The sequence below is a fragment of the Cebus imitator genome, unplaced genomic scaffold (genome assembly GCF_001604975.1).
Source record: "Cebus imitator isolate Cc_AM_T3 unplaced genomic scaffold, Cebus_imitator-1.0 Scaffold57, whole genome shotgun sequence".
NCBI lineage: Eukaryota > Metazoa > Chordata > Mammalia > Primates > Cebidae > Cebus > Cebus imitator.
The window spans coordinates 1,318,271-1,344,948 of NW_016107372.1; the positions used below are offsets into that span (position 1 = coordinate 1,318,271).

Below are 26,678 nucleotides of genomic sequence, written 5' to 3' on the forward strand. Positions count from 1 at the left end.
CCACTATGGAAAACAGTGTGGAGATCCCTTAAAGAACTAAAAGTAGAACTACCATTTGATCCAGCAATCCCACTACTGGGTATCTACCCAGAGGAAAAGAAGTCATTATCCAAAAAAGATACTTGTACATGCATGTTTACAGCAGCACAATTCATAATTGCAACGTTGTAGAACCAACTCAAATGCCCATCAATCAATGAGTGGATAAAGAAACTGGATAAAGATATATATGACACATAATACTATGCAGACCTGAAAAGGAATAAACAGCATTTGCGGAGACTTTTTTTTTTTTGAGACGGAGTCTCACTCTGTCACCCAGGCTGGAGTGCACTGGCATGATCTTGGCTCACTGCAACCTCTGCCTCCCAGGTTCAAGCAATTCTCCTGCCTTAGCCCCCACCAGTAGCTGGGATTACAGGCATGTGCCACCACACCTGGCTAATTTTTTTTTTTTTTTTTTAGTAGAGGTGGGATTTCGCCATGTTGGCCAGGCTCGTCTCAAACCCCTGAACTCAGGTGTCCATCCACCTCGGCCTCCAAAAGTGCTGAGATTACAGGCATCAGCCACTGCACCTGGCCTGGAGACTATCATTCTAAGCGAAGTAACTCGGGAATGGAAAACCAAACATCGTATAGTCTCACTGATATGTGGGAGCTAAGCTATGAGGACACAAAGGCATAAGAATGATGCAATGGGGCCGGGCGCGGTGGCTCACGCCTGTAATCCCAGCACTTTGGGAGGCCGAGGCGGGTGGATCACGAGGTCAAGAGATCGAGACCATCCTGGTCAACATAGTGAAACCCCGTCTCTACTAAAAATACAAAAAATCAGCTGGGCATGGTGGCGCGTGCCTGTAATCCCAGCTACTCAGGAGGCTGAGGCAGGAGAATTGCCTGAACCCAGGAGGCGGAGGTTGCAGTGAGCCGAGATCGCGCCATTGCACTCCAGCCTGGGTAACAAGAGCGAAACTCCGTCTCAAAAAAAAAAAAAAAAAAAAAAAAAATGATGCAATGGTCTTTGGGGACTTGGGGGGAAGAGTGGGAGGGAGCCAAGGGATAGAAGACTATAAATATGGTGCAGTGCATACTGCTCACGTTATGGGTGAACCAAAATCTCACAAATCACTGCTAAAGAACTTACCCATGTAATCAAATACCACTTGTACCCTAATAACTTATGAAAAAATAAAAATAAATAAATAAACAAACAGGCCATGCTCTACGGGTATCACTTCAAAACATGACAGACATCAAAGGGCCATTGCTAGTAGCCACAGCTCATCCTAGTTGCCTCAAAGCAACTGCAGGTAACTGTATTAGTCCATGCTTCTGGAGATTTTGTACTTGGATCATCTTGAACTCTATTCCCATTTAGAAAAAAAAAAAAAAGTGCTCAATTTCACATAGACACATTCTTTGAGGCTAAAGCAAACATTATTGATTTTCAATGTGAAAATAAAATATATAAACTATTCTTGGAGTTATTTCTAAACAGAACTAATACCAAAATCATCTATTTTAAAAATATATAACTCATCAAATGAATCTTCAGCCAACAATTGTTCAAGAACAATGTTAACAGCACATGTGGGAAAGCTATGTTTTTCAGGATTTGACATTTTCAGTGATCAAGAATTACTATATTTTGTAAATGGAAATACCACTACTAAAACCAGAATGCTATAATTAGAAGAATGTCTTTTGTTTCCAAAGTCATAATAAAAGTGAGCTACTTCATGCAAAGTTACTTGGCATAAACACTGCAGCCACAAATGCATCTGGCAAGTATTATTGGGGCAAACGGGAATTAAATATGATAGTATTGTAAGCAACACAATTCTATTGCTAATTAATAACATTTCACAGTTGTCCATCATTCAATTAACATATTATTAAACATCATTACTTTTTCTTATATCATCCTCCACTAGGATAAAACTCTCAATCCAGCAACTCTATAGTGCCTACTTAACGAAGGAGCATCCTAGGATTCCGTTTCCTGTGTTCTCTTCCAGAAAAGACATCTTGGATGGGAACAATGCTTGATGGTGCCTCCTGCAGCTTTAGATGAGAGATTTCCTGCAGAGGAGGCTGAGAATGGAAGTTCCTACACTTCTAGGAAAACTCATTATTGTTTAGCCATAAGGACAATAACAACCAGAATTGTCCCAATTAATCAACAATAGCTTCTGGCCAGGACACAGCTGGCCTCTGAAAAGCAGCAAACTATTCACTTCCCCATGCTTCTGAAACTCACCCAATCAGTGACAGCCACACTCCAGTGACCCTGCTTTCACTAAAGGTCAACTAACCACTAACAAATCTCACTTCTGAAGGCTGCCAATCACTGAGTTCCACACTTCCACAAATATTCTCTGTTCAGAGAAACAGTGGCCCACAAGCACAACTGTCCCTTAATTGAACAATAAATTCAGCCTTTTGTTTGCTATTAAGTAGTAGCCCTTCTTCTTTTTTTTTTTTTTTCTTCTGAGATGGAGTCTTGCTCTGTCACCAGGCTGAAGTGCAGTGGCATGATCTTGGCTGATTGCAACCTCCACATCCCAGGTTCAAGCAGTTCTCCTGTTTCAGCCTCCTGAGTAACTGGAACTACAGGTGTGCGTGACCACACCCAGCTAATTTCTGTATTTGTAATAGAGATGGGGTTTTACCATGTTGGCCAGGCTGGCCTCGAATCCTGACCTCAAGTGATCCACCTGCCTCAGCCTCCCAAAGTGCTGGGATTACAGGCATGAGCCACCGTGCCCAGCCTAAGTGGTAGCCCCTTCTACTAGTGACACTTTTTTACTGTTACCCTATGGAGGCTTCTGTAGTTCTCTTCAGCTTTCTGGACTTTCTCTTCTTAACATCTCCCCTCCCTTACTATCTGTCTTTCTCCTTCAGTGATGTGCTACGTATGCTTTTCATATTGCCTCTCTGTTTCCGTTTTCTGGCTCTATTTTTGTTTTGTTTTTTTTTTGGATATCTCCTATCTCATATTGTAGATTACATTCAAGTATTTTCCAACTCTTGATAATGTTTCCTCTCCCTAATCTTTCTTTATTTGTTAAATAAAAGTATCTTTCCGTTGAATCTCGGTAGACTCTATTGGATTCCTAAAATCCCTTTGGACTTCCACACGGGACTCAGACTATGGGACCCCACCCCAACCAATGCCAGCCTCACAGAACTGGAAGCCTGCAAGGAGTCATCCAGAACACCGGTCTCTGCTCTTGCTTTTTTCTTGGGTCTTCTCAAACACGCATGTCACATGCATGTCTGTGTTTCTGGCTCCTCAAAAACACAGTAACAGCCCCTTCCCTATCTAAGTTTTGAGGTTTTCGCGAGTAAAAGTATAAAACTTATCAGAGTACCCTGAAAATACACTGCATGATCCAATGACATAATGGATAGTACTGGTCAAAAATAGCACTTAATTCCATAAATAGCTGATCTGAATTCTGCCAATTAGATGGTAGAATACCATTTCTCTGAAGAGGTTTTGTCAAGTTTGTGGAAAAAAAGATAAAAAGTATCTACCAGCAGAGGAAAGATATCCTTTTTTATTTCCACAGAAGGAGTAAGAATCAAAATTTTATATGAATTCAAATATTAGTATTGATAGCTATAAAAAATAAAGGCAAAAGAGCATGGCTTCCTCCTAGCATATTTCTGACTTTTGCTTCCTCATCTACATAATAGGATTACCCCATTTGCCTGCCCACATCTTAAGGTTTTGTGAGGGTATCAGATCTTATTTGGTAAAATATTTTAATAGTGTAGTATTAAAAGGCATGAGAATATAAAGGAGAAAACACATTGCGTTGCCATGTCATATTTCGACTACCACTTGAATGTCTGAACACATATGTTCAAACAATAAAACCCATTCTGCTAAACACGAACTTGTGTATAAAGATTCCTCCCTACATTTCCCAAAAGATCCATGTACTGAAAATGTGAAAAATCTTAGGATTAATTGAGCCTTTCATTGTGAGGTATACGCAAAGGAAAATCAATCAGGAAACACAAGCTTCAGATTCAAACTCCTGACACTCTGCAGCCCAGGGCCAGAAATCCTCTCCTTCCTTACCTGACCCACATCTTGCTAGGGAGCTGGAGGGCTCCTGGGGCTCTTCTCCAACACACATTTCTGAACAGTCATCGCTGCCCTCTGCAGAAAGGAATAAAATCCCTCAGAGGTCTCAGTATAAAACCAACAAAAAACCATGAAGAGAAAATTTAGTGAAGATATGGGAAACTGAAGTATCTCCTAGGTGGGGCTGCCACCAGCCCAGGCCCTCCTGGTCTGCCCTGTGGGTGGGTGCCCTGTGGCCTGTAGGCAGACGCACTCCAGTGCTGTCCCTAAGTCTGAGAAGCATCCACCATCTCACTTCCTCCCTGGACTCCTCACTCTCTCCTTCTCCCCCTCCCCCTTTCCTCTGCATATTTCCTCTGTCTCTGCCCTGGTTTCCTGTGGCCAGTGGCTCCAGGTGCTTCTCTTTGTTTCCATGTGTTTCTGTCCCCTTCTCTGCTCCTGTCTTTTTCTCTGGCACCCCTGACTCTGCTCTTTACTACTTTTCCTCATCTCCTTTATTTCCTTGTTTACCCCCTTTCTCATACTGGGCACCAGGAAAGGCATCCTTGGAAAAAGGGAAATGAACCAGATAAGGAAGGGGATCAGGAGCAGAGAGGGCCAAGGCAACACCACATAGTATAGGGAAGCATGGCTCAGGAGCCCACACAGAAAAAAAGGTCAGATCATTGCAGCTCTTGAAACAATTGATGCCATTAGTAGAGATGAGATAGATGATATGGGCTGGGGTCCATGATGGGTGGAAGCCACAGAAATCCACAGGAAGGATAACTCATCTAATCCTGTGCAACAAAGATCACCATGTCTAAGGGGAAAGGAAAATCATCTGATTGATATCTTGCAACTAACAACTGTGCTAAATCAGAGAAAATGAGTCTGATGAGTACAAGTGCAAACAGGACATTCATCCCTTTACTGAGAGAGCAAACCCTGGAGAAGGAGGAGTTTCTAGGTTCAGTAGAGGTGTTGGTTTCCACTGTGAAGTGTTCAGTTCCTGAAAGACATTGCAGTGGAGAAGGTCCCATGATAAATGTCTTCAGGCGCATGGATGGAAGAGCTTGGAAGGCAGGTCTGCCTAACAGACATGTATTAAAGACTTGAGAATCATTCCACTACCTGAGCAGATGAGATTGCAGGTGAAAAATTCTTATCCTCTGAGTATGCTTGTGTGCCACTCTCTACCTACAGGGACCTTAATCAGAAAACTCACTATTGACACAAGCGCCGTTTGCTGGAAGCTGCTGCTGTCTAGTGACTGGCTTCAGCTCCAAGGCCCTGGCCCTGTGCCTTTCTTCTGACAATAGTTCGCACTCTTTATGGGTTCTTTAATTATTTTGATCTGTCTCTTGCTCTGCATAGTTTCCTCTGTGCTTCCTTCCCACACTGATATTGTTATTTGTATAATTTTCTCTCCGTATCTTATTTCCAATCGAGAACATCCTCTTTTACTTTCTCTTTTTCTGTCTCTGTTTCTTTGGGTTTTACCTTACCCTCTTAGATGCCTGTAAAATGTCTATGACTTTACATGTTGTCCTCATTCTCAAATATCTCATTGCCCAGGTTGAAAAAGTTCTTCTGTTTACACAGGGGCTGTAAAACCAGAGACCCTTTGCTTGTCAGCTGGGTCCCAGTGGTCTCTCACATGACTTTCCTCAATTGCAAATATTCAATCATTCATAAAACTTATGTCTGTGTTCCAGATACTTCTGGAAGTAGGCTGAAAACAACCTCCCTGCCTCAATTGCCATAACCTGCTGATGTTTAGGTTTACTGTGTGTTTAATAACATCACCCAGGTACTCCTTCTCTGGTGGCCCCAGCCTACCCCTGGCATATTCTGTCTCTCTACATCTCCATGCAGGAATATGGTTTCCATTCAGGGGCTCAGCTTACCTTGATTCTTTGTCTGGGTCATAGTTTTCAAAAAGGCACAACAGAAAATTGACATAATTCCATCTGTATTTATGGGAACGTGAAGAAGAGAAGGGTAGGATGGGAGAAAGGGAAACCTTTTTTCCATGCCAACTAGAAAACAAAGATGTTCTGAAATATCTAAAGACTTAAATCAGAATTACCTTCTTCTTCACCCCGTAGTAGACCAAGCCTTTTCTCTGGTTCTCCTTCGTTAGTGATTTGGGGAATGTGTACAGCAAATGTCTCTGCAGAGAAACAAGAAATTGACAAACCACAGAGGGTAACTTGGATACGGACCTCGGCGCATTTACACCATCTAAGATGGACAAAGGCTAAGAGCCACCCACGTCTGTTTCCGCCTTTTCTGTATCTTGTTGTATCTCCTCTTTCTCCTTCTCTCTAATTCTCAGTGTCCTCCCCACAGCTCTGCCTCCATACAGTTCCCTCCCAGCTGGGCAGCACTTGGATTGTCTGGTCTTCTCTCCAACTGCCTCCTCCTGCCTCCCATTTCTTTCTTTTTTTTTTTTCTTTTTCAGTGACACTGTATCCCCTTTCTCTTATTTCTTTAGCTCTTATTCTAGATCCCACCTGTCCCAAGGAGCAGGCTCTATGCTATCTTGCCATGATTTCCCTTCCCTCCCACTAGCAATTTTTTTTCCTTAAAGTTTTGTATTGGTCCCTGCTGCACTACTCCAGGAACCTGCAGAACTCCTTGGGCTTCTTTCTGTTTTGACCCTGTGACCCTGCACTGACCGCCCAGCTGGCCTTGCACAAACATCACCCAGTGACATACCCAGGACACTGGTGCCCACTCTTCCTTTTCCACTTTGCCTTTGCGAAAATATCCTACTTGCATTTCTGTGCTTTATTTCCCAGTCTATAAAATAGAAGTTTAGCTGTTTGCCTACTGACATTTAAGTTTTTGTGAGGGTAAAGGCTCTTGTGCAATCTGGTGATCTGATCGACACTATCAGAAACCTGGACCACCTGGTCTCCCACCCCATGTCAGCACTCTCGTTTTCACCCCGACACATTTCTCTGCTTCTTCTGTTTCTACCTCTGTCTCTTGCCAAGGGACTCTCTTGGTACTTCTCTTCGTCTTGGTTCTTTTTCTGGAACTGTTCCTGCCTCCCTCGTGTCCCTCTTGCATCCTTGGTCCTGTGCTTTGTGTCCTTGCCCCATTTTATACCTATGAAGGCATGTGACAGTTTGCACTTATATCTTCATACACCTTTATATAGTGCTGCTCTGTGAAGGCTACTGGGCTTCTGTTAGACTCTCTGGACTTTTCTTCCAAACGTCTCCCCTCCCTGACTATCTGTCTCTTCCTCCTTCAGTGATGTGCTACATCTACTTTGCAAATTCCATCTCTGTTTATTTTCTCTGGCTCTATTTTTCTGGATATTTCCTACCTTGTAGAGTAGATTACAGTTACATATTTTCTAATTCTCAATAGTTTTTCCACTCCTCTCCTTAAACTTTCTTTATTTGTTAATAAAAATCTCTCTCCATCAAACCCTGGTAGACTCTCTCAGGTTCCTAAAAGCCCTTTGGGTTTCCACAGTGGACTCAGACCATGGGACTCCACCCCAACCCCTGCCAGCCTCACAGAACTGCAAGGAGTCTTCCAGGACACTGGTCTCTGCATTTCCTTCTTTCTGGGTCTCATCAGACACCTGTGTCTCATGCACTGTGTTTCTGGCTCCTCAAAACAACAATAACAGCACTTTCCCACCTAAGTCTTGAGGTTTCCAAGGGTAAAAGTGTAACAATTATCAGACTACTCTAAAAACACACTGCAGGATCCAATGACATAATGGAGAGTATTGATCAAAAATAGCATTTAGTCTCATAAAGAGTTCACCTGAATTCTGTCAATTAAATGGCAGGATACCATTTCTTTGAAGGCTTCATCAAGTCTGTAATAAAATGATTAAAAGTATCTACCAGCAGAGGAATAAAAGCTTCTTCATTCCCATAGAAGAAATGAGTGAGACTAGAATTTTAAATTCAAATAATAGTATTGATAGTGACGAAAAATACAGGCAAAACAGCATTTTTTCCTCCTACCGTATTCTGACCTTTATTTCTTCATCTATAAAATAGGATTACCCAGTTTTCCTGTCCCCATCTTAGGGTTTTGTGAGCGTATCAGGAGACCTGATCCAGTAAAATATTTTAATACTTTAGTATTAATAGGCAGGAGAATATGAAGGAGAGAACACATTGCCTTGTGTTGACATAATCCAATTACCACATTATATCTAAACACGTTTTCAAACAATAAAATCCATTCCGTTAAACACGGACTCTTGTATAAAGGATTCCTCCCTGCATTTCCCAAACAATCCATGTAGAGAAAATGTGAAAAATCTGAGACTTAATTGGATTTTTCACTGTGAAGTATACTCAGGGGAAAATCAACCAGGAAACACCAGCTCTGAATTCAACCTCTTGACACTCTGCAGCTCAGGGCCAGAAATCCTCCCCTTCCTTACCTGACCCACATTTTGCTAGGGAGCTAGAGGCTTCCTGGCTTCCATCACGCATTTCCAAACAGTCATCACTGCCCTCTGTGCAGAAAGAAAAGAAATCCCTCAATAAATTATGAAGAGAAAACAGTGAAGATGTGGGAAGCTGAAGCATCTCCTAAGTGGGGCTCTCCCCAGGCCCCCCTCCTGGTCTGCCCTGTGGCCTGTAAGCAGACACACTCCAGTGCTGTCTCTAAGTCTGAGAAGCATCCACCATCTCACTTCCTCCCTGGACTCCTCACTCTCTCCTTCTCCCCCTCCCCCTTTCCTCTGCACATTTCCTCTGTCTCTGCCCTGGTTTCCTGCGGCCAGTGGCTCCAGGTGCTTCTCTTTGTTTCCATGTGTTTCTGTCCCCTTCTCTGCTCCTGTCTTTTTCTCTGGCACCCCTGACTCTGCTCTTTACTACTTTTCCTCATCTCCTTTATTTCCTTGTTTACCCCCTTTCTCATACTGGGCACCAGGAAAGGCATCCCTAGAATAAGGGAAATGAACCAGATAAGGAAGGGGATCAGGAGCAGACAGGGCCAAGGCAACACCACATAGTATAGGGAAGCATGGCTCAAGAGCCCACACAGAAAAGAAAGATCAGATCATTGCAGCTCTTGAAACAATTGATGCCATTAGTAGAGATGAGAGATGATATGGGCTGGGGTCCATGATGGGTGGAAGCCACAGAAGTCCACAGGAAGGATAACTCATCTAATCCTGTGCAACAAGATCACCATGTCTAATGAGAAAGGAAAATGATCTGATTGATATCTTGCAAATAACAGTTGTGCTAAAGCAGAAAAAAATGAGCCTGATTATTGCAAGAGCAAATAGGACATTCATCCCTTTACTGAGACAGGTAATCCTGGAGAAGGGGGAGTTTCTAGGTTCAGTGGAGGTATTGGTTTCCATTTAGGATGTGTTCCGTTCCTGACAGACATTACAGTGGACAGATTCCTGGGATAAATATCTTCAGGCACATGAATGGAAGGGCTTGGAAGGTAGGTCTGCCTAGCAGACATGTACATGAGAATCATTCTACTACCTAAGCAGATGAGACTGGGGAAAGAATATTCTTACCCTCGGAGTATGCTTCCATCCCACTCTCTACCTAGGGGGACCTGGATCGGAGAACTCACTATTGACAGAGGTGCCCTTTGCTGTAAGCTGCTTCTACCTAGTGACTCTGACTTCTGCTCCACAGGCCCTGGCCCTGCTCTTTTCCTTGGACAATGGTTTTCACTCTTCATGGGTTCTTTAATTATTTTGATCTGTCTCTTTCTCTGCATAGTTTCCTGTGTGCTTCCTTCCCATGTTGCTGTTATTATTATGTTTGTTGCCATTTGTATAATTTTCTTTAATTTTTCTCCCTGAGGTTATCTCCTTTCTATGTGTCTTCTATTTTCTCCTTTTCTGTCCATTCCTTTGGGTTTCATCTTATGTTTCTGGATGCTGGTAAAATCTCCATTATTTTATATACTTTCCCCATTCTCAAAGTTCTCTTCTCCCAGGTTGGAAAAGTTTTTCTGTTTACGCAGGGGCGATGGCACCACAGATCCTTCCCTTGTCAGCTGCATCTTAAGGGTCTCCCGCATGACTTTTCTCAGTTGCATGACTTCAGTCATTCACAAAACATGTCCGTGCTCCAGATCCTTCTGGAGGTAGGCTGAAAACATTCTCCCCTGACTCAGTTGCCATAACCTGCTGATATTTAGGTTTAATGTGTAATAACGTCACTGACGCACTTCTTATCTGGTTCCCCCAGCCTACCTCTGGCATATTCTGTCTCCCTACATTCCCCATGCAGAGATATGGTTCCTACTCAGGGGCTCAGCTCACCATGATCCTTTGTCTCTCTCACAGTTTCAAAAAGGCTCAACAGAAAATTGACATAATTCCATCTATATGCATGCAAATGTGAAGAAGAGAATTTTATTCCCTACCAACTAGAAAACAAAGATGTTCTGAAATATCTAAATCTTAAATCAGAATTACCTTCTCCTTCACCTGGTAGTAGACTGAGCCCCTTCTCTGGTTCTCCTTCATTAGTGATTTGGGGAGTGTTTAGATCAAAGCTCTCTGCAGAGAAACAAGAAATTGACAGACAACAGAGGGTGACTTGGATACAGACCTCAGTATGTTCCTGCCATCCAAGATGGGAAAACGCTGACAGCCACCTCCATCTGTTTCCGCCATTTCTCCATCTTGTTGCATCTCCTCTTTCTCCTTCTAATTCTCAGTGTCCTCCCCACAGTTCTGCCTCCACACAGTTCCCTGGCAGCTCTTGGATTGCCTGGTCTTCTCTCCAACCGGCTCCTCCTGCCTCCTGTTTCTATGACTTTTTTCTTCTTCAGTGATATTATATTCGTTTTGTATTATTTCTTTAGCTCTTATTCTAGATCCCTCCTAATCCAAAGAGCAGGCTCTATTTCTATGCTGTCTTTCCATGATTTCCCTTCCCTCCCAGTGGGAACATTTTTTCCTTAAAGCCTTATATTGGTCCCTGGTTCTCTCCTCCAGGAACCTGCAGATCTCCTTGGGCTTCTTTCCGTTCTGACCCTGTGACCCTATTCTGACCCGGTGACCCTGCTCTGACCCCCAGCTGGCCTTGCACAAGCATCACCCAGTGACACACGCAGGACACTGATCCCACTCTTCCTTTTCTACTTTGCCTTTGTGAAAATATCCTGCTTGCATTTCTGTGCTTTATTTCCCAGTCTAAAATAGAGGTTCAGCTGTTTGCATACCAACGTTTAAGACCTTTTGAGGGGCTGGGCGTGGTAGCTCACGCCTGTAATCCGAGCACTTTGGGAGGCCGAGGCGGGCGGATCACGAGGTCAAGAGATCGAGACCATCCTGGCCAAAATGGTGAAACCCTGTCTCTATTAAAAATACAAAAATTAGCTGGGTGTGCTAATACAAAAATTAGTGGTGCATGCCTGTAGTCTCAGCTACTTGGGAGGCTGAGGCAGAAGAATTGCTTAAACCCAGGAGGCGGAGGTTGCAGTGAGCCGAGATCGCACCACTGCACTCCACCCTTGTGCCTGGCAACAGAGTGAGACTCTCAAAAAAAAAGACCTTGCGAGGGTAAAAGGAGCTCCTGTATAATCCAGTAATGTGACAGAAACCTTGCCCACCTGGTCTCCCACCCCATGATGGCGACTTCATTTTCACCTTGACACGTCTCTGCTTCTTCTGTTTCTACCTCTGTCTTTTGCTGTTGATCTCTCTTTCTTGGTACTTATCTTTGTCTTCGTTTCTTTCTCTGGGACTGTTCTTACCTCCCTCTTTCTTCCCTGGTGTTTTATGTCCTTGCCCCATCTATCACCCCTGAACTAGGGGTCAGAAAAGGCATCTCTGAGAGTGTATGTAATTTCCACATTATTTCACTCGACTAGTGAGCATGATGGAGAGTGTAGTGGAACAAGATGACTTTTCATAGCAGAGGTCTAAGACTTTGTGAAGGCTCAGATGAGAAAGTCATCAGAAAATGAAAGTGACTAGAAAATTTGTATGTAAACCTTGAGGCAGACATAAAGATGGATTTCTTCCCTGGGAAGAAAACTAGATTTAATCCTTATGACCCCAAGTAGTTATTGATTTAAGGTAGAAATGTAAGGTACGCCAACTTCCTTTTTTTTTTTTTTTTTTTTTTAAGACGGAGTCTCCCTCTGTGGCCACGCTAGAGTACAGTGGCACCATCTTGGCTCACTGCAATCTACACCTCCCAGATTAAGGTAATTCTCCTGCCTCAGCCTACTGAGTAGGTGGGATTACAGGCACACACCACACCCAGCTAATTTTTGCATTTTTAGTACAGACAGCGTTTCACCATGTTGGCCAGGATGGTCTCAATCTCCTGACCTGGTGATTCACCCGCCTTGGCCTCCCAAAGTGCTGGGATTACAGGTGTGAGCCACCTCACCTGACTCCAACTTCCATTTTTGAAAGAGTTGTTCGAGTTGGAATGAATGGCTGTGAGAGGTACAAGATCAGAGGAAGGATGTGAGTCTGGAGGCTGCTGCTCCAGTCCAAGAAATCTGACCAGAGTTTTTGTGTTAGGGTGGAAGGAAATGGACAGGTGAGATATGTGAACTCACTAAAAGTCAACTGGATGGCTGATGGGGTATTTAAGTTGAGGGAGGTGGGGAGAGTCATTAATGGCTCCTTGGTTTCTGCTTGAAAAATATAGTAACAGTGTTTCATCCTGAGATAGGGAACAGTGAGAGAGGGGTCAGATCTGATGTCAGGAAAGATGGTATGTGCAATCTTAGAGTTGTATTGAGGTTCCCGAAAAACATCCAAATGGAGGGGTCTTTCAGATATCTTCACGAACATGTTCAGGTACTCAGATGAATGAACTTAGAAGATAAATCTGGACATATGTGTTTTGAAATCATTAAGGTACGTATGGGAGGGACATGAAACCCTGGGGGGAAGTCAACTGCCTCTGAGGACATTACAGGTGCCATTTTGATAGGTTGGGGACATCATAAGCTAAAACTCACTGCTAACATGTTCCATTCTTGGGCCAGGAGTTATTTCTGTCTCGTGAATCTTGCCTGAATCCCTAAAATGTCCCATATTGTTCCCTATCCCTTTCAAGCAGTTTTTACTCTCTGCTAACTTTTCACTTACTCTATCTTTTTCTCTGTGTATAACTTTTCTGTCTCTCCTCCACTGTCTCTGTTTTCTAGCATTTTTCTTCTCTCTGCTCCTCTCATAATATTTTCTTCACATTTTAAATCCTGTACCTTATTTAATAATCAAGCTTATCTCCTTTCCTCCATGGTGCTCATTTCCATGCCTCTATCTGTTCTCTCTAGTTAGCTTTCTGTTCCTAATTTTTCAATTCAAAATTTAAATCTAAAAATTTATCTTATTCTTCTCCCATACCATTAAAGGTCTCATCTTTTGCTATTAACGAAGGGAAAGGGCATCAATGATAGACCGGACAAGGAAAATGTGGCACATATACACCATGGAATACTATGCAGCCATAAAAAACAATGAGTTCGTGCCCTTTATAGGGACATGGATGAATCTGGAAACCATCATTCTCAGCAAACTGACACAAGAACAGAAAAACAAACACCACATGTTCTCACTCACAGGTGGGTGTTGAACAATAAGAACACAGGGACACAGGGAGGGGAGCATCACACACTGGGGTTTGTTGGGCAGGCGGGACTAGGGGAGGGACAGTGGGAGATAGAGGTTGGGGAGCAATAATATGGGGAGAAATGCCAGATATAGGTGACAGGGGGATGGAGGCAGCAAACCACATTGCCATATATGTACCTCTGCAACAATCCTGCATGTTTTATACATGTACCCCAGAACCTAAAGTGCAATAAAACATATATTTAAAAGGCGGGGGGGACAGGGACTCTTCCTTTTGTGAAGTTCATTTCAACAGTCTTTCACTGAGTTTTCTGTATTGCAGTATACTCATTACATCCATGCTCTTGGCATAACCTCAAGAAATAAGTTTAAAATTATCTCTCCTTCCTTATAACTCAAAGTGGTATTATTACCCAAATATTACCCAACATGGTAATATTTGGATTCCACATCTATTTCGGTAAAACTGGCAGTCACTCAGATCTTACTTCATTTAATGCTTCAATCTATACTTTCCTTTCTCCCCCTTTCCCTATGTCCTGTGTCCAGGAAAACTCCAACCAGTCTGAGCTTATTCTTCCTTTGCTACTCGTGTCTCTCAAGAAAGGCAGGTAGAAGCTGGGCATAGTCAGTATGTGGGGAAGGATGCATGGATGGATGGATGGATGGATATATGGATGCATGGATGGATGGATGGATATATGGATGGATGGATGGATGGATGGATGGATGAATATATGAATAGATGGATGGATATATGAATGTATGGATATACGGATGGATGGATGGATGGATATATGGATGGATAGATGGATGGATGGATAGACAGATGGATGAATAGATAGATGGATGTATGGATGAATATATGAATAGATGGGGGAATGGGAAGGGAAATGAAAGAGTAGGTGTTTTTGTGTGTTGACAGAAAAATAAAGCTTTAATTTAAATCCTGATTACCTTCTGCATCATAAGGCAGTAACTGGGGCATTTCTTCTGATTCTCCTTCATCTACTTGTATAGCATGTTCACAGCACACTGCAGAGCAAAAGAAAAACATGACAGACAATTGACAGTGACCTGGACACCTACCTGGATGTGGCCATGCTGAGCTCTAATGTTCAGGTGTAGAACTGCTTCCTGGGAGTAAAGGTATCTTTGCACCAAACAAGAGTGGCTCCACTTCTTTTAGCACCTTGTCAGGCCCCTTTCCCCTCTCTGCCTCTCTCTCCCCTTTTTTGTCCCTCTAACCCTGTCTTTACACATTGCTACATCTGCACCATAAACCAACCCCTGGATTTTTTTGACTTGACTTCTTCTCCCTGACTTCTACCATTTCTTTGCATTTCTGTCTCTTTCTTCCTTCATGATGTTTGTCACCTCTTTGCCACATTATATCCTTATTTATTCTTCTAACTTTGTCACTTGTACTTTGTCCCTTCTATACACAGTATTTCATTATTCCTAAACAATCCCTGGAAAGTAAGTTTAAAATTATCTCTCTTTTCTCAAACCCCATCCTGGTCGGATTTAGATTCCATATTCCTTTAGATAAAATTGGGCCCACTTAAGCAACACCATTTGGTGCCTCCAATCAAAGCAATCTGTGTGACTCTGTACCCTTAAGCTCTCAACCCAGGAGCCCCTCCACTAAAGGACTTAGCTTTTGTTTACTTCCTGCCTTCCACACACATGGGGAAAACAACCACAATCTGAACAAAAGTGTATTAGAGGGGTGGTAGTGGAGAGAGAAGGACGGGAAGTGTTGCTTGCATAGAGATAAGCCAACTAATTTTAAGAGGTAATTGGTCATTTAAATCATAATTACTTCCCCCACCTGGTAGCAGGCTGGGTGCATTTTCAGCATCTCCTCCATCAGCCCTTGGAAGAGCTAATTGCTCATGAGACTCTGAAGAGAAACCTGAAAATAAACAAGACGCAATGATGAGAGCACAGATGTGAAGACGTTCTTGCTGAATTCTGGTGTTCAGCACTCAGGTGAAGCTTCTCCTTGGAAAAAACAACACCGTTGCTCCAAAAACCTCTCCCGAGTCCCACCAGAGCCTTGCTCTGCCTGTTTTCCTCCTGTTCATCTCTCTGCTACCTCCTTTCTCCTTCTCATTTTTTGGTCACCACATGCTCTTGCTTCTACACCATGAAGCACTGTCCATTTCCTTGACTTCCAGGATTCCCTCTCTTTTTCTTTTCTGTTGCTCCCCTGGGAACCTGCAGGCCTCCTTGAGTCTCCTGTGTGAACGCCTATCCCTAACCCTCTGGCTACCCTGCCCTCTGCCTACCTCACACAACCATCACCGCAGTGAGTCAGCAGGAATGTGGGTCATGTTCTTGTTTGACTAATTTGACCTGGTAAAAGATCTTACACGTTTCTATGTTTCTCCTTCTACTTTATTTAGCTTTAAAATAGAAATAAGCAAAAGTTTATCCATCTAAATTCATAAGCTGTGGAGATAAAATGGCATCTTGTTTACCAAAGTTCTTTGAACAATCACTATGTAAGACAGTAACACAATGGAAAATAATTGGCAAAAATTATCATTTAGTTTTTCAAGTAGTTGGTCTGATGGAACATGTTTCTTTTGAAGGCTTTCTATAGTAAAGGACAAAATAATAATAGTAACAGTAATAGTTTTTATTCTCTAGAGAAAATAAATAGCGGGTAGGTATGATCAAGTTTTCATTGTTAGTAGACATGAAAGACACCTTTCTCTGGCATATTTCTACTATAACATACACTTAGGAACATTTAGCAGAATTGTAGGATCCCAGGAAAAAATGGATCTTTTGACTGTGGAATGTGCTCAGAGTAAAATGCTGCAGGAAACACCAGCTCTGAATTCCACTTCCTGACACCCAGCAGGTTAGGGAGAGCAAGTCTTCCCCTCCTTACCTGGCCCACACCTTGGCGAGAAGCTCAAGGCTTCCTGAGGCACTGCTACATCACACATTTCATGACAGGCATTGCTGTTCTCTGCAGAAAGGAATAAGATCCCTCAGATATCTTGATTTATGGTCAAGAAGGCATCAAAACAAGAAAATAAATAATGAGAAAACTAAGAAAGCCTGATAAACTGGGAGGTCCCTGCTCCCCAAAAAACCTGACCTGAGGATAAAGTCCTTCAGTAACCTTCACCAGAGGCTGAAAATAATTCACCCATTGTGAGGAAATCTTCCTTTTCTTATACCTTGTTCTCTTTCACATTTTCTCACTCGTGTCTTTCCATTTGCTTCTGTCCATTTCCTCAATCTCTGCCTCTATTTTTTTCTACTGGTGTTTCTTGGAGCCTCTCTTTCCCAGATGCATTTCTCTCTTCTCTGCTTCTGCAGATTTTTCTCTTGCTTTCTCTGATACCACTCTTTCTCACCCATCCTTGGTCTCTCAATTGTGCCTTTCTAGCTCTCTCTAAAGAAAGACCTCCCTTTGATAATATATTCTAAACAGGACTTAGCTGGATTGGAGAAGGGTAAATGGAAGACAGTGGGTCAGAAAAACAATTCTAAAGGCATTATGGAGAAAACATAGGGAAAGTCTCAGTTTGAAATAAAGATTTAATAATTGAAATTATTGGGGGAAATTTTATTCTATCTTGAAGTAATATTTCAGGCAGGTGGCTCATTGTGAATGCCCTTGGATGTTACTTAAAAACCCATTTATTTACTTCTTAGTGTATTAAGGAGGTAAGTAGGAAAATGATACAATCTAATGTGCATTTTTAAATATCCCATCTAGTTGAAGTGCAAATAACACATTTGATAGAAGCAAGATTAGAGGGAGGCGATGAGCAAAGGACGTTGTCCTGAGAACCATGAGAGTGATGGAGATCTGGACCAGAGACCTGGTCTTGGAGATGCAAAGATGGACAGGCCGGAGGCAACCCAAAGGTGAAATGATTATGTTGGGTGCATAACTGGCATGTATTTGAGGGCGAGAGAGGAGTCATCCATGATGACATGACTAGGTTTCCAACTTAAAAAACCATGGGACGGTAGTGATCCATCTCTGAGAGAAAGAGTGCTGCGGAGGAGTTAGATCTAATTTGAGCAATGAAGATGTTGCTTTCAGTTCTCAAAGTACCAAGTTTAAGGTTCTTGAAAAAATTCAAGTGTGGATGTCCATTGGACCCATGAGTAAAGGTCCTTGGGTTCATGAATAAATGTACTCTAAAGATAATTTAGAGTGGAGATTTGTGCTCGGGAATCATTGGGCTACTCCGGGAGAGGCCTATTGCAATCTGATTATGTTGCAAGTGCCACTTTGATATGTGAACGGTTCAATCTGAAAACTCACGGTTAATGGAGCCAACCCTTGTAAAGTTGCTAATACCTAGTGCTGTTACCTCAAATCCGCACTGGCCCAATCTGTTTCTCTCTCCCTTTTATCCACTTTCACTCTCAAGTGATTTTACACCCTTTTTTTCTTAACTCTTCATCTATATATTTGCCTCTGTGCCTCTCCACTTCCCCCATTTCTTGGTATTTATCTTCCTCTCATCATTCTTTTTCCATATACTTCTCTCTCCATTTTTACCTCTGATCCTTGGCAGATTTTTCAGTTTACATTTTCTCTACTGTGTCTTATACTTCCTCCCTTTCCATTTCTGTTTCTCCCATTTCACCTTGGTCTGCTGTCTGCCAACACTATTTCAGTGTTGTCTCCCTGTGCAATTCTATCCTTCAGGCTCCCCTGTCTCTCCATATCCAAACTCCCCTCTTGGACTGCAACCACAGTGCCAGGGACTCCCAACTGGCCAACTCTGTAAGGAACATCTCTCACCTGAATCTGATATGGCCTAGGTTATTTCTGAGTTTCTCTTAATACTTCTATGAAATTAATTTAAAATAATCCCCTTATCTCAACCTGGGAGGGTAGGAATTTTATGTTCCTTTAGAAGATGGAATACATCCAGGTAATTTGTCATGTATTCTCCTCCGTCTACCTTTCCCATTTTCTCTTTTTATATTTGCCCTCAATGGAGACTCCATCTATTCAAGAGATCAGATCTCCTTTTTCATTGGTTCTCTCACATCTGTTGGCAGGTAAAAGCAGGTACATGGCTGTGTGAGGGGAGGAGGACTGGGAGGTAGCAGAGGGCTAAAACAGGAGACAAAATACAAGCTTTGCCTCCATGAAGACAAGGAAGCAAATCTTTAATAAGGGCACTGATCATTTAAATGATAGTCACCTTGTTTACCACACAGTAGTAATCTGGGTCTATCTTCTAACCAGCTTACATTGTTCATTTGGCAAGGTGGGTGTTCATAGCATGCTGAAGAAAACAATGTAAAAATTACCAAACTCAGACAGTGACCAGAGGAGAGACCTCAGAGTGCTCAGGCTGAACTTGATGTTCAAGCCCCAGGATCCCCCGCCCCTGAGGTCCAACAGAGCCTTGTTTCCCTCTTTTTCATTGAGATGCACATACCTTAAGTGTATATCATTGTGAAACCAACATCCCAGTCAAGATTCAGAACATTTCCACCATTACAGAAAATTGCCTTGTGCTTAAGACACGACTGCTCTGGTTTCTATCACCAGCAATAGCTCCTTCCTTCCTGGCACTGTACTTGTCTGTATTGTCTGTACTGGCACAAATAGGTTCATGTAGTATATACTCCTACAACTTGCTTCTTTTCCTCAACGTAATGTTTTTGAGATTTATCCATGTTGCTGCATCATGATAACAGTTCACTCCTTTTTATTGCTTAACAGTATTATACTCTATAAATTAGTCATAGTTTATTACTCTCTTGTTGAGCATTTGTGTTGGGTCCAGATTTTAGTTATTATGAATAAGGCTGCCATAAACATTCTTATACAAATCTTTGGGTGAACATATTTTCAGTTCTCTCATGTAAATACCTAGGAGTAAAACTGCCAAGATCATAGGTTAGGTTCAACGTTACAGGAAATTGCCAGGCACTTTCCCAAAGTGTTATTTATCATTTTACATTCCTACCAGCAAGGGATGGGAGGCCCAATTGTTCTATATTCTCAACAGCATTTGGTATTGTCAGTCTTTTTAATTTCAGCAGTTCTGGTGAGTGAATGACACCTCACTCTGACTTTAATTTGCATTTCCCTCAGGATTAATAATGTCATACACTTTTTGTTCTTGTTGGACATTTTATATCTCCTGTCCTGAAGTGTTTGTTCAAATCATTTGTCTATTTTTTGAATTGGTGGTGCGTCTTTTTATTATTCATTTATAGGAGTTCTTCATATATTGTGAGTACAATCCTTTGTTAGATATGTATATTGCAAATATTTTCTCCCAGTCTTGGCTTGTTTTTCCTTTTCTTAATGGTGACTTTGGATGGGTAGTTTTTAATTTGGTGACATCTCACTTACCAAGTTTTTCTTTTATGATCCATATTTTTTGCGTCCCGTATAACAAATTACTACCTACTCTCAGTTTACAAAGACGCTGTCTTATGTTTTCTTCTAGAAGCTTTATACTTTTAGTCTTAATTTCTAGATTTGTGATCCAACTTGAATTATTTTTTGTGGATGTTGTGTAGCAGAAGTGGCAGTTTCTTTCTTTTTCTTCCTTTCTTTTTTACCTCTTTTTCAATCTTTTTACAACTCATTCTATTTCTACCCATTTCTCACATTTCTACTCATAGTCCGAGGGAGTGGGCAGTGGTGAGCCTCGGGTGCCTGTCACCCAAAAACAGGAAGTGCCAGAAACTAACCTATGAGATGTGGATGTTGGGGCCAGCGGGATCCCCACAGTCCACAGGGAAAATAAGAGCCCCTGAGATGTGGGCAGTAGAAATAACGTCATTCCCTTCATCCTCACAGCCTGGAACACCCTAGTTAAAATATAATATTGACTCAAAATTTGTGCCTAGGTACAGTTGGGGTGGGGATCCATGGATTCACCCAACCTCAATTAAAAATATGGGAAAAAGTTTAAAAATAAAAAATAACAGGCCAGGCACAGTGGCTCATGCCTATAATCCCAGCATTTGGGGAAGCCAAGGAGGGCGAGGGCAGATCACCTGAGGTTGGGGGTTCAAGACCAGCCTCACCAACATGGTGATACCCCATCTCTACCAAAAATACACAAAATTAGCTGGGTGTGATGGCAGGTGACTGTAATCCCAGGAGGCTGAGGCAGGAAAATCAGTTGAACCGAGGAGGTGGAGGTTGCAGTAGCCAATATCACTCCACTGCACTTCAGCCTGGGTGATAGAGTGAACTCTGTCTCAAAAAATAAATAAATAACAATAGAAAAATTAAAAATAACTAAATGAAAAATACAATTTAACAACTATTTACATAGCATTTACATTGTATTAGGTACTGTAATCCAGAGATGATTTAAAATATACTGGTGGATGTGCGTAAGTTATATACAAATAAAACTATGCCATTTTATATAAGGAACTTGAGTATCCAGGACTGAGGGTGGTGGGTATTCCTGAAACCAATCCCTTGTAGAAACTAAAGGAGGCCTGCACGGTATTTGATTTCCTCTAGACCTTTTTCTGACTCGGATGTATCATAATATAAAAGTGAGATAGCTCTTTTTTGAATCAAGGTATGGTATTCACAAATCAACACAACTCATTCTTCATATTGACTTATTTTACTTTTCCCCTATTTAAATGCCCCTTATTGCTTCTTTATTTTCCAAAAAATAAACTCCAAATTCCTTAGCACAGGGTGTGAATTCCTCCAGAATTCACTCCAACTTCTTTCTCCAGAACCAGCTCCCAAACCCTCTCTCCCACACTCTGCAATTCAACCACATGGTTCTGAAAGCCCCCGACCAACCCGCTTTTCAGTCTTCATAGCTTTCACATGCCACTCCTCCTCAGTGTACCAGTATGTGCTGGGCTCCCTCATGACTTCTCCACTCTTAGTTTGGAGAAACAAGTTGACACAGGACTGCACTGAATGATAAATTTTCTAATACAAAGAAAATCTTTTTATCTTTGAACATGTCTGCAAGTATCAAAGAGGGCTCCCTCCTTTCCTATGAAAAGGCATCACTCATGTCTTCCTTCAAAAAAATGGAGACTTCAATCCTATGTTTTACAGCATCAAAGTCAAGTCCTGGCTGAGCAACCATTTGCAGGATTACTCGGTTAACGTTTGTTATTCCCATTATAAGCAAACTCCATAAGGACATAGGACATGTGTGTTTTTCATCATTATACTCCCCCTGGGCTTGGCATGTAATAGTTACTCATCAAACATTTGTCAAATATTAATGAAGAGTGAAAGAATGAATCAATGAAAGAAATGGGCTTGAATCCCCCAAAATTGTTGAGAAATACAGTTACCATTTTGGAAGCTTCTGTAAACCTCGTTTAAATCAGGATAGGCCATCAGGTTAACCCTGCTGAACAACGCTTCCAGATGTGACCAGCCAAACGTCTTTTCCAGTTCACTGAGTACACAGTACATCACTCTTGCCACTGGGACCAGGTTTCTAAAAGCTTCTTGAAAATGCTTAAAAATATTAAATGGAGAATTATGTAGTTAGAAATTTGTGGGTTATAAAAGACTTGTAGGTTGGAGATAGAACAGCTGTTCTCTTGTGAAATGTTAGAATTTTGCATATATGGATGACTTCTTAAATGTCCTCTGCCATGAAAATACTCTAATTTTTTGAACCTGACTCCCTGACATTGTTGTACACTTGAGAGGAGAGATGTGTTGTGGGCCTTTAGAGCCTGGCCAGGTTACTTCAGGAATGGCCTTAAGTCGTGAGAGGCCATTCTGTTGTGTGGATAATAACCATTACTAGGATTGTCCTGGCCTGACTCGCTCCAGGAAGCCAATCAACCAGCCCCCTATGGTGACTCCTGGCCAAAGGGTACAGAAAATTCACAAAGACAAACTGAAGACTTGTCCTCAGTATCCCTAAGGGCATCCGCTGCTAACATTTACTTGCCTTCTGGGGCTCTAGGAATGTCCAGAGATCAATCAATGATTTGGAGAGAGAGTAGCAAGCATCCACTTCCAAATGTATCCTAACATGACACACCTTCCCTGTGAGTTTCAAAAATCTCAGGCTCAAGTGTTTCAACTAAGCAGGTTTTGTAATGAAATGCTGCCAAGCTCACTTATGTACTTGAATTTTGGCTACCATTAGATTGTATACGTTACCTAGGACGATCATACAGCATTCTCATTCTCTGCCCTGCCCCACCTCCCTGACCACACCCCTCCCCAACATTTACTACAGAAGAACAGATGTTTTCTGTGATGCCTGCTTCTCCTGTCACCGCCTAACTTGCAGGATGGTGAAGGTCCCCACTCACAGGAGGCCCTTCAGCCTGTTCATTGCATCTTAAAGTTTGGCATAATTGAGTGTGGACCCGGTTTACCATCATTTGGAAATTCTTACTAACCTCATACATCTGCTCAGAGATGAAGGAGCGGTCTCGGAGGCCCATAAGGAAAGGAAATGGCCTTGTTATTGCACTTGCAATCTCCACCTTGTGTTCCCTGAAGAACCTGAAGATGGGCTCAGGGAAAACCTGCTCCTGCAGGTTCTGACCCTCTACGTTCTGGATCTCTGTGACCATCCTAAGAAATAAAGATACAATGTTGAAATAGACACTGAGTTTCTAAGAGGTGGTGGCTAGAAGATTTTAGACATGAAGAATGGTCAATGGAGAACCAACATGTGTAAAACAGACATTCTTGTGGGGAAACCACAATAAATGGAATTTATTTCTTTTGGAAAAAATCAAGGTAGAAAAAAGGAACGGTCTGTACATAGAAGTAAAAAGTCTCACACTGCTCCAATCAAACTATTATAAAGAGACCTTCACGTGAACTTTCTAGGGAAAATATGCAATTAAAAGATGTGAAAATCTTTATAAGAGTTGACATGATACTGTGGTAATTAATTTTATGTGCCAACTTGGAGGGTGTTTTGGATAAGATTATTTAAATCGGTGAATTTGAAGTAGGGCAGATTGCTTTCCATCATACAGATGGGGCTTGCCCAACACATCGAAGGCCTGAATAGAACAAAAAGACAAGTGTCCCCAAGAAAGAAAGAATCTTCTAGCAGGCTGCATTCAGACTGGAACTGCACCATCAGCTCTCCTGGGTCTCCAACCAGCAGGCCCACACTACAAATTTTGGACTTGCCAGCCTTCATAACTGCAAGAGCCAATTCCTTATAGCAAATCTCTTTCTCTATATACACACATCCCATTGGTTTTGTTTCTCTGGAGAACTTTAACTTGCAGAGAAAGAAATAAAAAGCTGACTGAGATATCACAGAACCTAACCCTGAACAGCAAGTCTTCTTAGTTAACAATAAAGAGAGGAAATCTCAGGAGACGTAAAGGAGATGTACCTCCTCCATCTGTAACTGCAGAGGGAGGGTGGCAGTCTGCATCATAAAATTGGTTCAAAGACTCTCATCTGGTAAGGTTTGATTAAGAGTAGTCACAAGAAAATCATTCTTTCTCTGGTCCAGCACAGAGACTTGTGTGAATATGCAAAACTAGGATACACTGATCTGTCTAAACTTGCCTGCAGAGGTGATATATGGAGACCTCTGGATTTCAAACTTTTATTTATTTTTTTATTTTTTTCCCCCATTTATTTATTTTATTGCATTTTAGGTTTTGGGGTACATGTGAAGAACATGCAAGACTGTTGCATAGGTACACACGTGGCAGTGTGATTTGCTGCCTTCCTCCCCATCACCTACATCTGGCATTTCTCCCCTTGCTATCTCTCCCCAGCTCCCCACCCCCCACCATCCCTCCCCTATTTCCCCCCAACTGACCCCAGTGTGTAGTGCTCCCCTCCCTGTGTCCATGTGTTCTCATTGTTCAACACCCGCCTATGAGTGAGAACATGCAGTGTTTGATCTGCTCTTCTGTCAGTTTGCTGAGAATGATGGTTTCCAGGTTCATCCATGTCCCTACAAAGGACACAAATTCATCGTTTTTGATGGCTGCATAATATTCCATGGTGTATATGTGCCACATTTTCCCTATTCAGTCTATCGTCGATGGGCATTTGGGTTGGTTCCAGGTCTTTGCTATTGTAAACAGTGCTGCAATGAACATTTGTGTGCACGTGTCTGGATTTCAAACTTTAAGGCTATGCCTGGGAAATTAATTTTTAAACTCACAAAAGTTTGTAGTTCTGTTTCCTTTTTTTTTTTGAGACAAGACAGAGTCTCTTTCTGTCACCCACAGTGAGTGCAGTGGTGTGATTCTTGGCTCACTGCAACCTCCGTCTCCCAGATTCAAGTGATGCTTCTGCCTCAACCTCCTGAGTAGCTGGGACTACAGGCATGCGCCACCACGCCCAGCTAATTTTTGTATTTTTTTAGTAGAGACAGGGTTTCACCATATTGGCCAGGCTGGTCTCAAACTCCTGACCTCATGATTCACCCACCTCGGCCTCCCAAAGTGCTGGGATTACAGGCGTGAGCTACCGTGCCTGGCCTGTAGTTCTGATTCTTACCTGCTAAATCGTTCTCCTTGCTAATAGGCCTTAACAATTTTATCTATATTTCCAAATGGTATGAAGACTTACAGGATTTTTTTTTTTATCCCGCCATAAAAGGGTCATTGGGACGTCCCATTCCTCAAACAGGCATCAGGATAGAATAGAGAATCATTCAGATTTCCCATTCCTCAAGCCTGCATCATTTATCCATTCAATTCTTTTAAAAAAGAAAATGACTTCTGGTTTAAAATGGTTGATTAATGACAACTGTTTTTCTCCTCTCTCACTAGAGTAACCCCTAAAATGATAGTAAAGGAATTAAAGTCACAATGACAAAGAGAAAGGAATTAGATGAGAAATTTAAACCTAAGTATGAAAGAGAAAAGTGGTGAGGGGGTGCTCATCACTATCACAGGTGGAGGAAGCTTCCTGAGGTCAGAAAAGGATCCAGCGTGTCCTGCAGCCTCCGAGGGATGCAGTGGTAGTTGAGAAGGAGATGCAGAGATGAAAATCGAGAGATTGTTCAAAAGGCAAAATTAAAAACAGTTTGCTCTATAACACAGAACACCCAAACTCAGGCAGATGACTGGAGGTTTCTTTTCTTTTTTTTTTTTCTTTTTTGAGATGGAGTCTCTCTCTCTGTAGCCCAGGCTGGAGTGCAGTGGCGTGATACCAGCTCACTGCACCCTCCGCCTCCCAGGTCCCGGCTCAAGCAATTCTCCTACCTCAGCCTCCCAAGTAGCTGGGATTACAGGCACAAGCCACCATGCCCAGCTAATTTTTTGTTGTTGTTGTTGTTGTTTTTGTTTATTTGCTTGTATTTTTTAGTAGAGACGGGGTTTCACCATGGTGGCCAGTCTGGTCTTGAACTCCTGACCTCATGATCCGCCTGCCTCGGCCCCCCAAAGTGCTGGGATTACAGGTGTGAGCCACCACGTCCAGCCTGGAGGTTTCTTCTTAAGAAAAATATAGATGACTCAGAGAAAAGGCTTTCACCTTCAGACATTCAGTATTCCCTCAGCCAAGCCCACAAGTTTGCAAGTCCATCCCATTAAATGGAGTTCCAGGTTTGCTTTTCAACATCTTGCTGGTAAGCATGAACAGACTACAACAGACCACAAGCATTTGGGGAAACCTACAACATCAAGGTGTAAAATCAAGATAAGCAAAAGGCAAAAAATTACCCTAGCAGAAATAGAGATGTTTCAGGGAACAAAAAAGAATTTCTGAAAAACAAATATTATCTACTGGGTATGGTGGCTCACACCTGTGGTCCCAGCACTTTGGGAGGCGAAGGTGGGCACATCAGGAGGTCAGGAGTTCAAGACCAGACTGACCAACATGGTAAAACCCCATTTTGGTAAAAATACAAAAATTAGCCAGGCATGGTGGTGTGCGCCTATAATCCCAGCTACTCAGGAGGCTGAGGCAGGAGGATCACTTGAACCCAGGAAGTAGAGGTTGCAGTAAGTGGTGTCACCAGGGTAAAACTAGTCTCATAATAATATATTATTTTGGAGCACCACTCCCCTCCAGACTGGGTGACAGAGCAGACTCAATGTCAAAAAAAA

At 42.3% G+C, this 26,678-nt stretch overlaps 1 protein-coding gene across 1 annotated transcript in view; it reads right to left on the reverse strand.

The window, feature by feature from the left end:
* Positions 1-26,678, reverse strand: part of LOC108304768 (nuclear body protein SP140-like) — a 90,523-nt gene that overhangs the window by 50,784 nt on the left and 13,061 nt on the right. Inside the window, exons 4-13 of the mRNA XM_017529074.2 lie at positions 23,034-23,211; positions 21,960-22,128; positions 18,851-18,934; positions 16,558-16,638; positions 15,487-15,570; positions 14,610-14,687; positions 10,524-10,607; positions 8,508-8,582; positions 6,171-6,254; positions 4,094-4,174 (exon numbers count right to left, since the gene is read on the reverse strand). Coding sequence (XP_017384563.1) covers positions 4,094-4,174; positions 6,171-6,254; positions 8,508-8,582; positions 10,524-10,607; positions 14,610-14,687; positions 15,487-15,570; positions 16,558-16,638; positions 18,851-18,934; positions 21,960-22,128; positions 23,034-23,211 — 998 coding nt within the window. The remainder of the gene's footprint in view (positions 1-4,093; positions 4,175-6,170; positions 6,255-8,507; positions 8,583-10,523; positions 10,608-14,609; positions 14,688-15,486; positions 15,571-16,557; positions 16,639-18,850; positions 18,935-21,959; positions 22,129-23,033; positions 23,212-26,678) is intronic.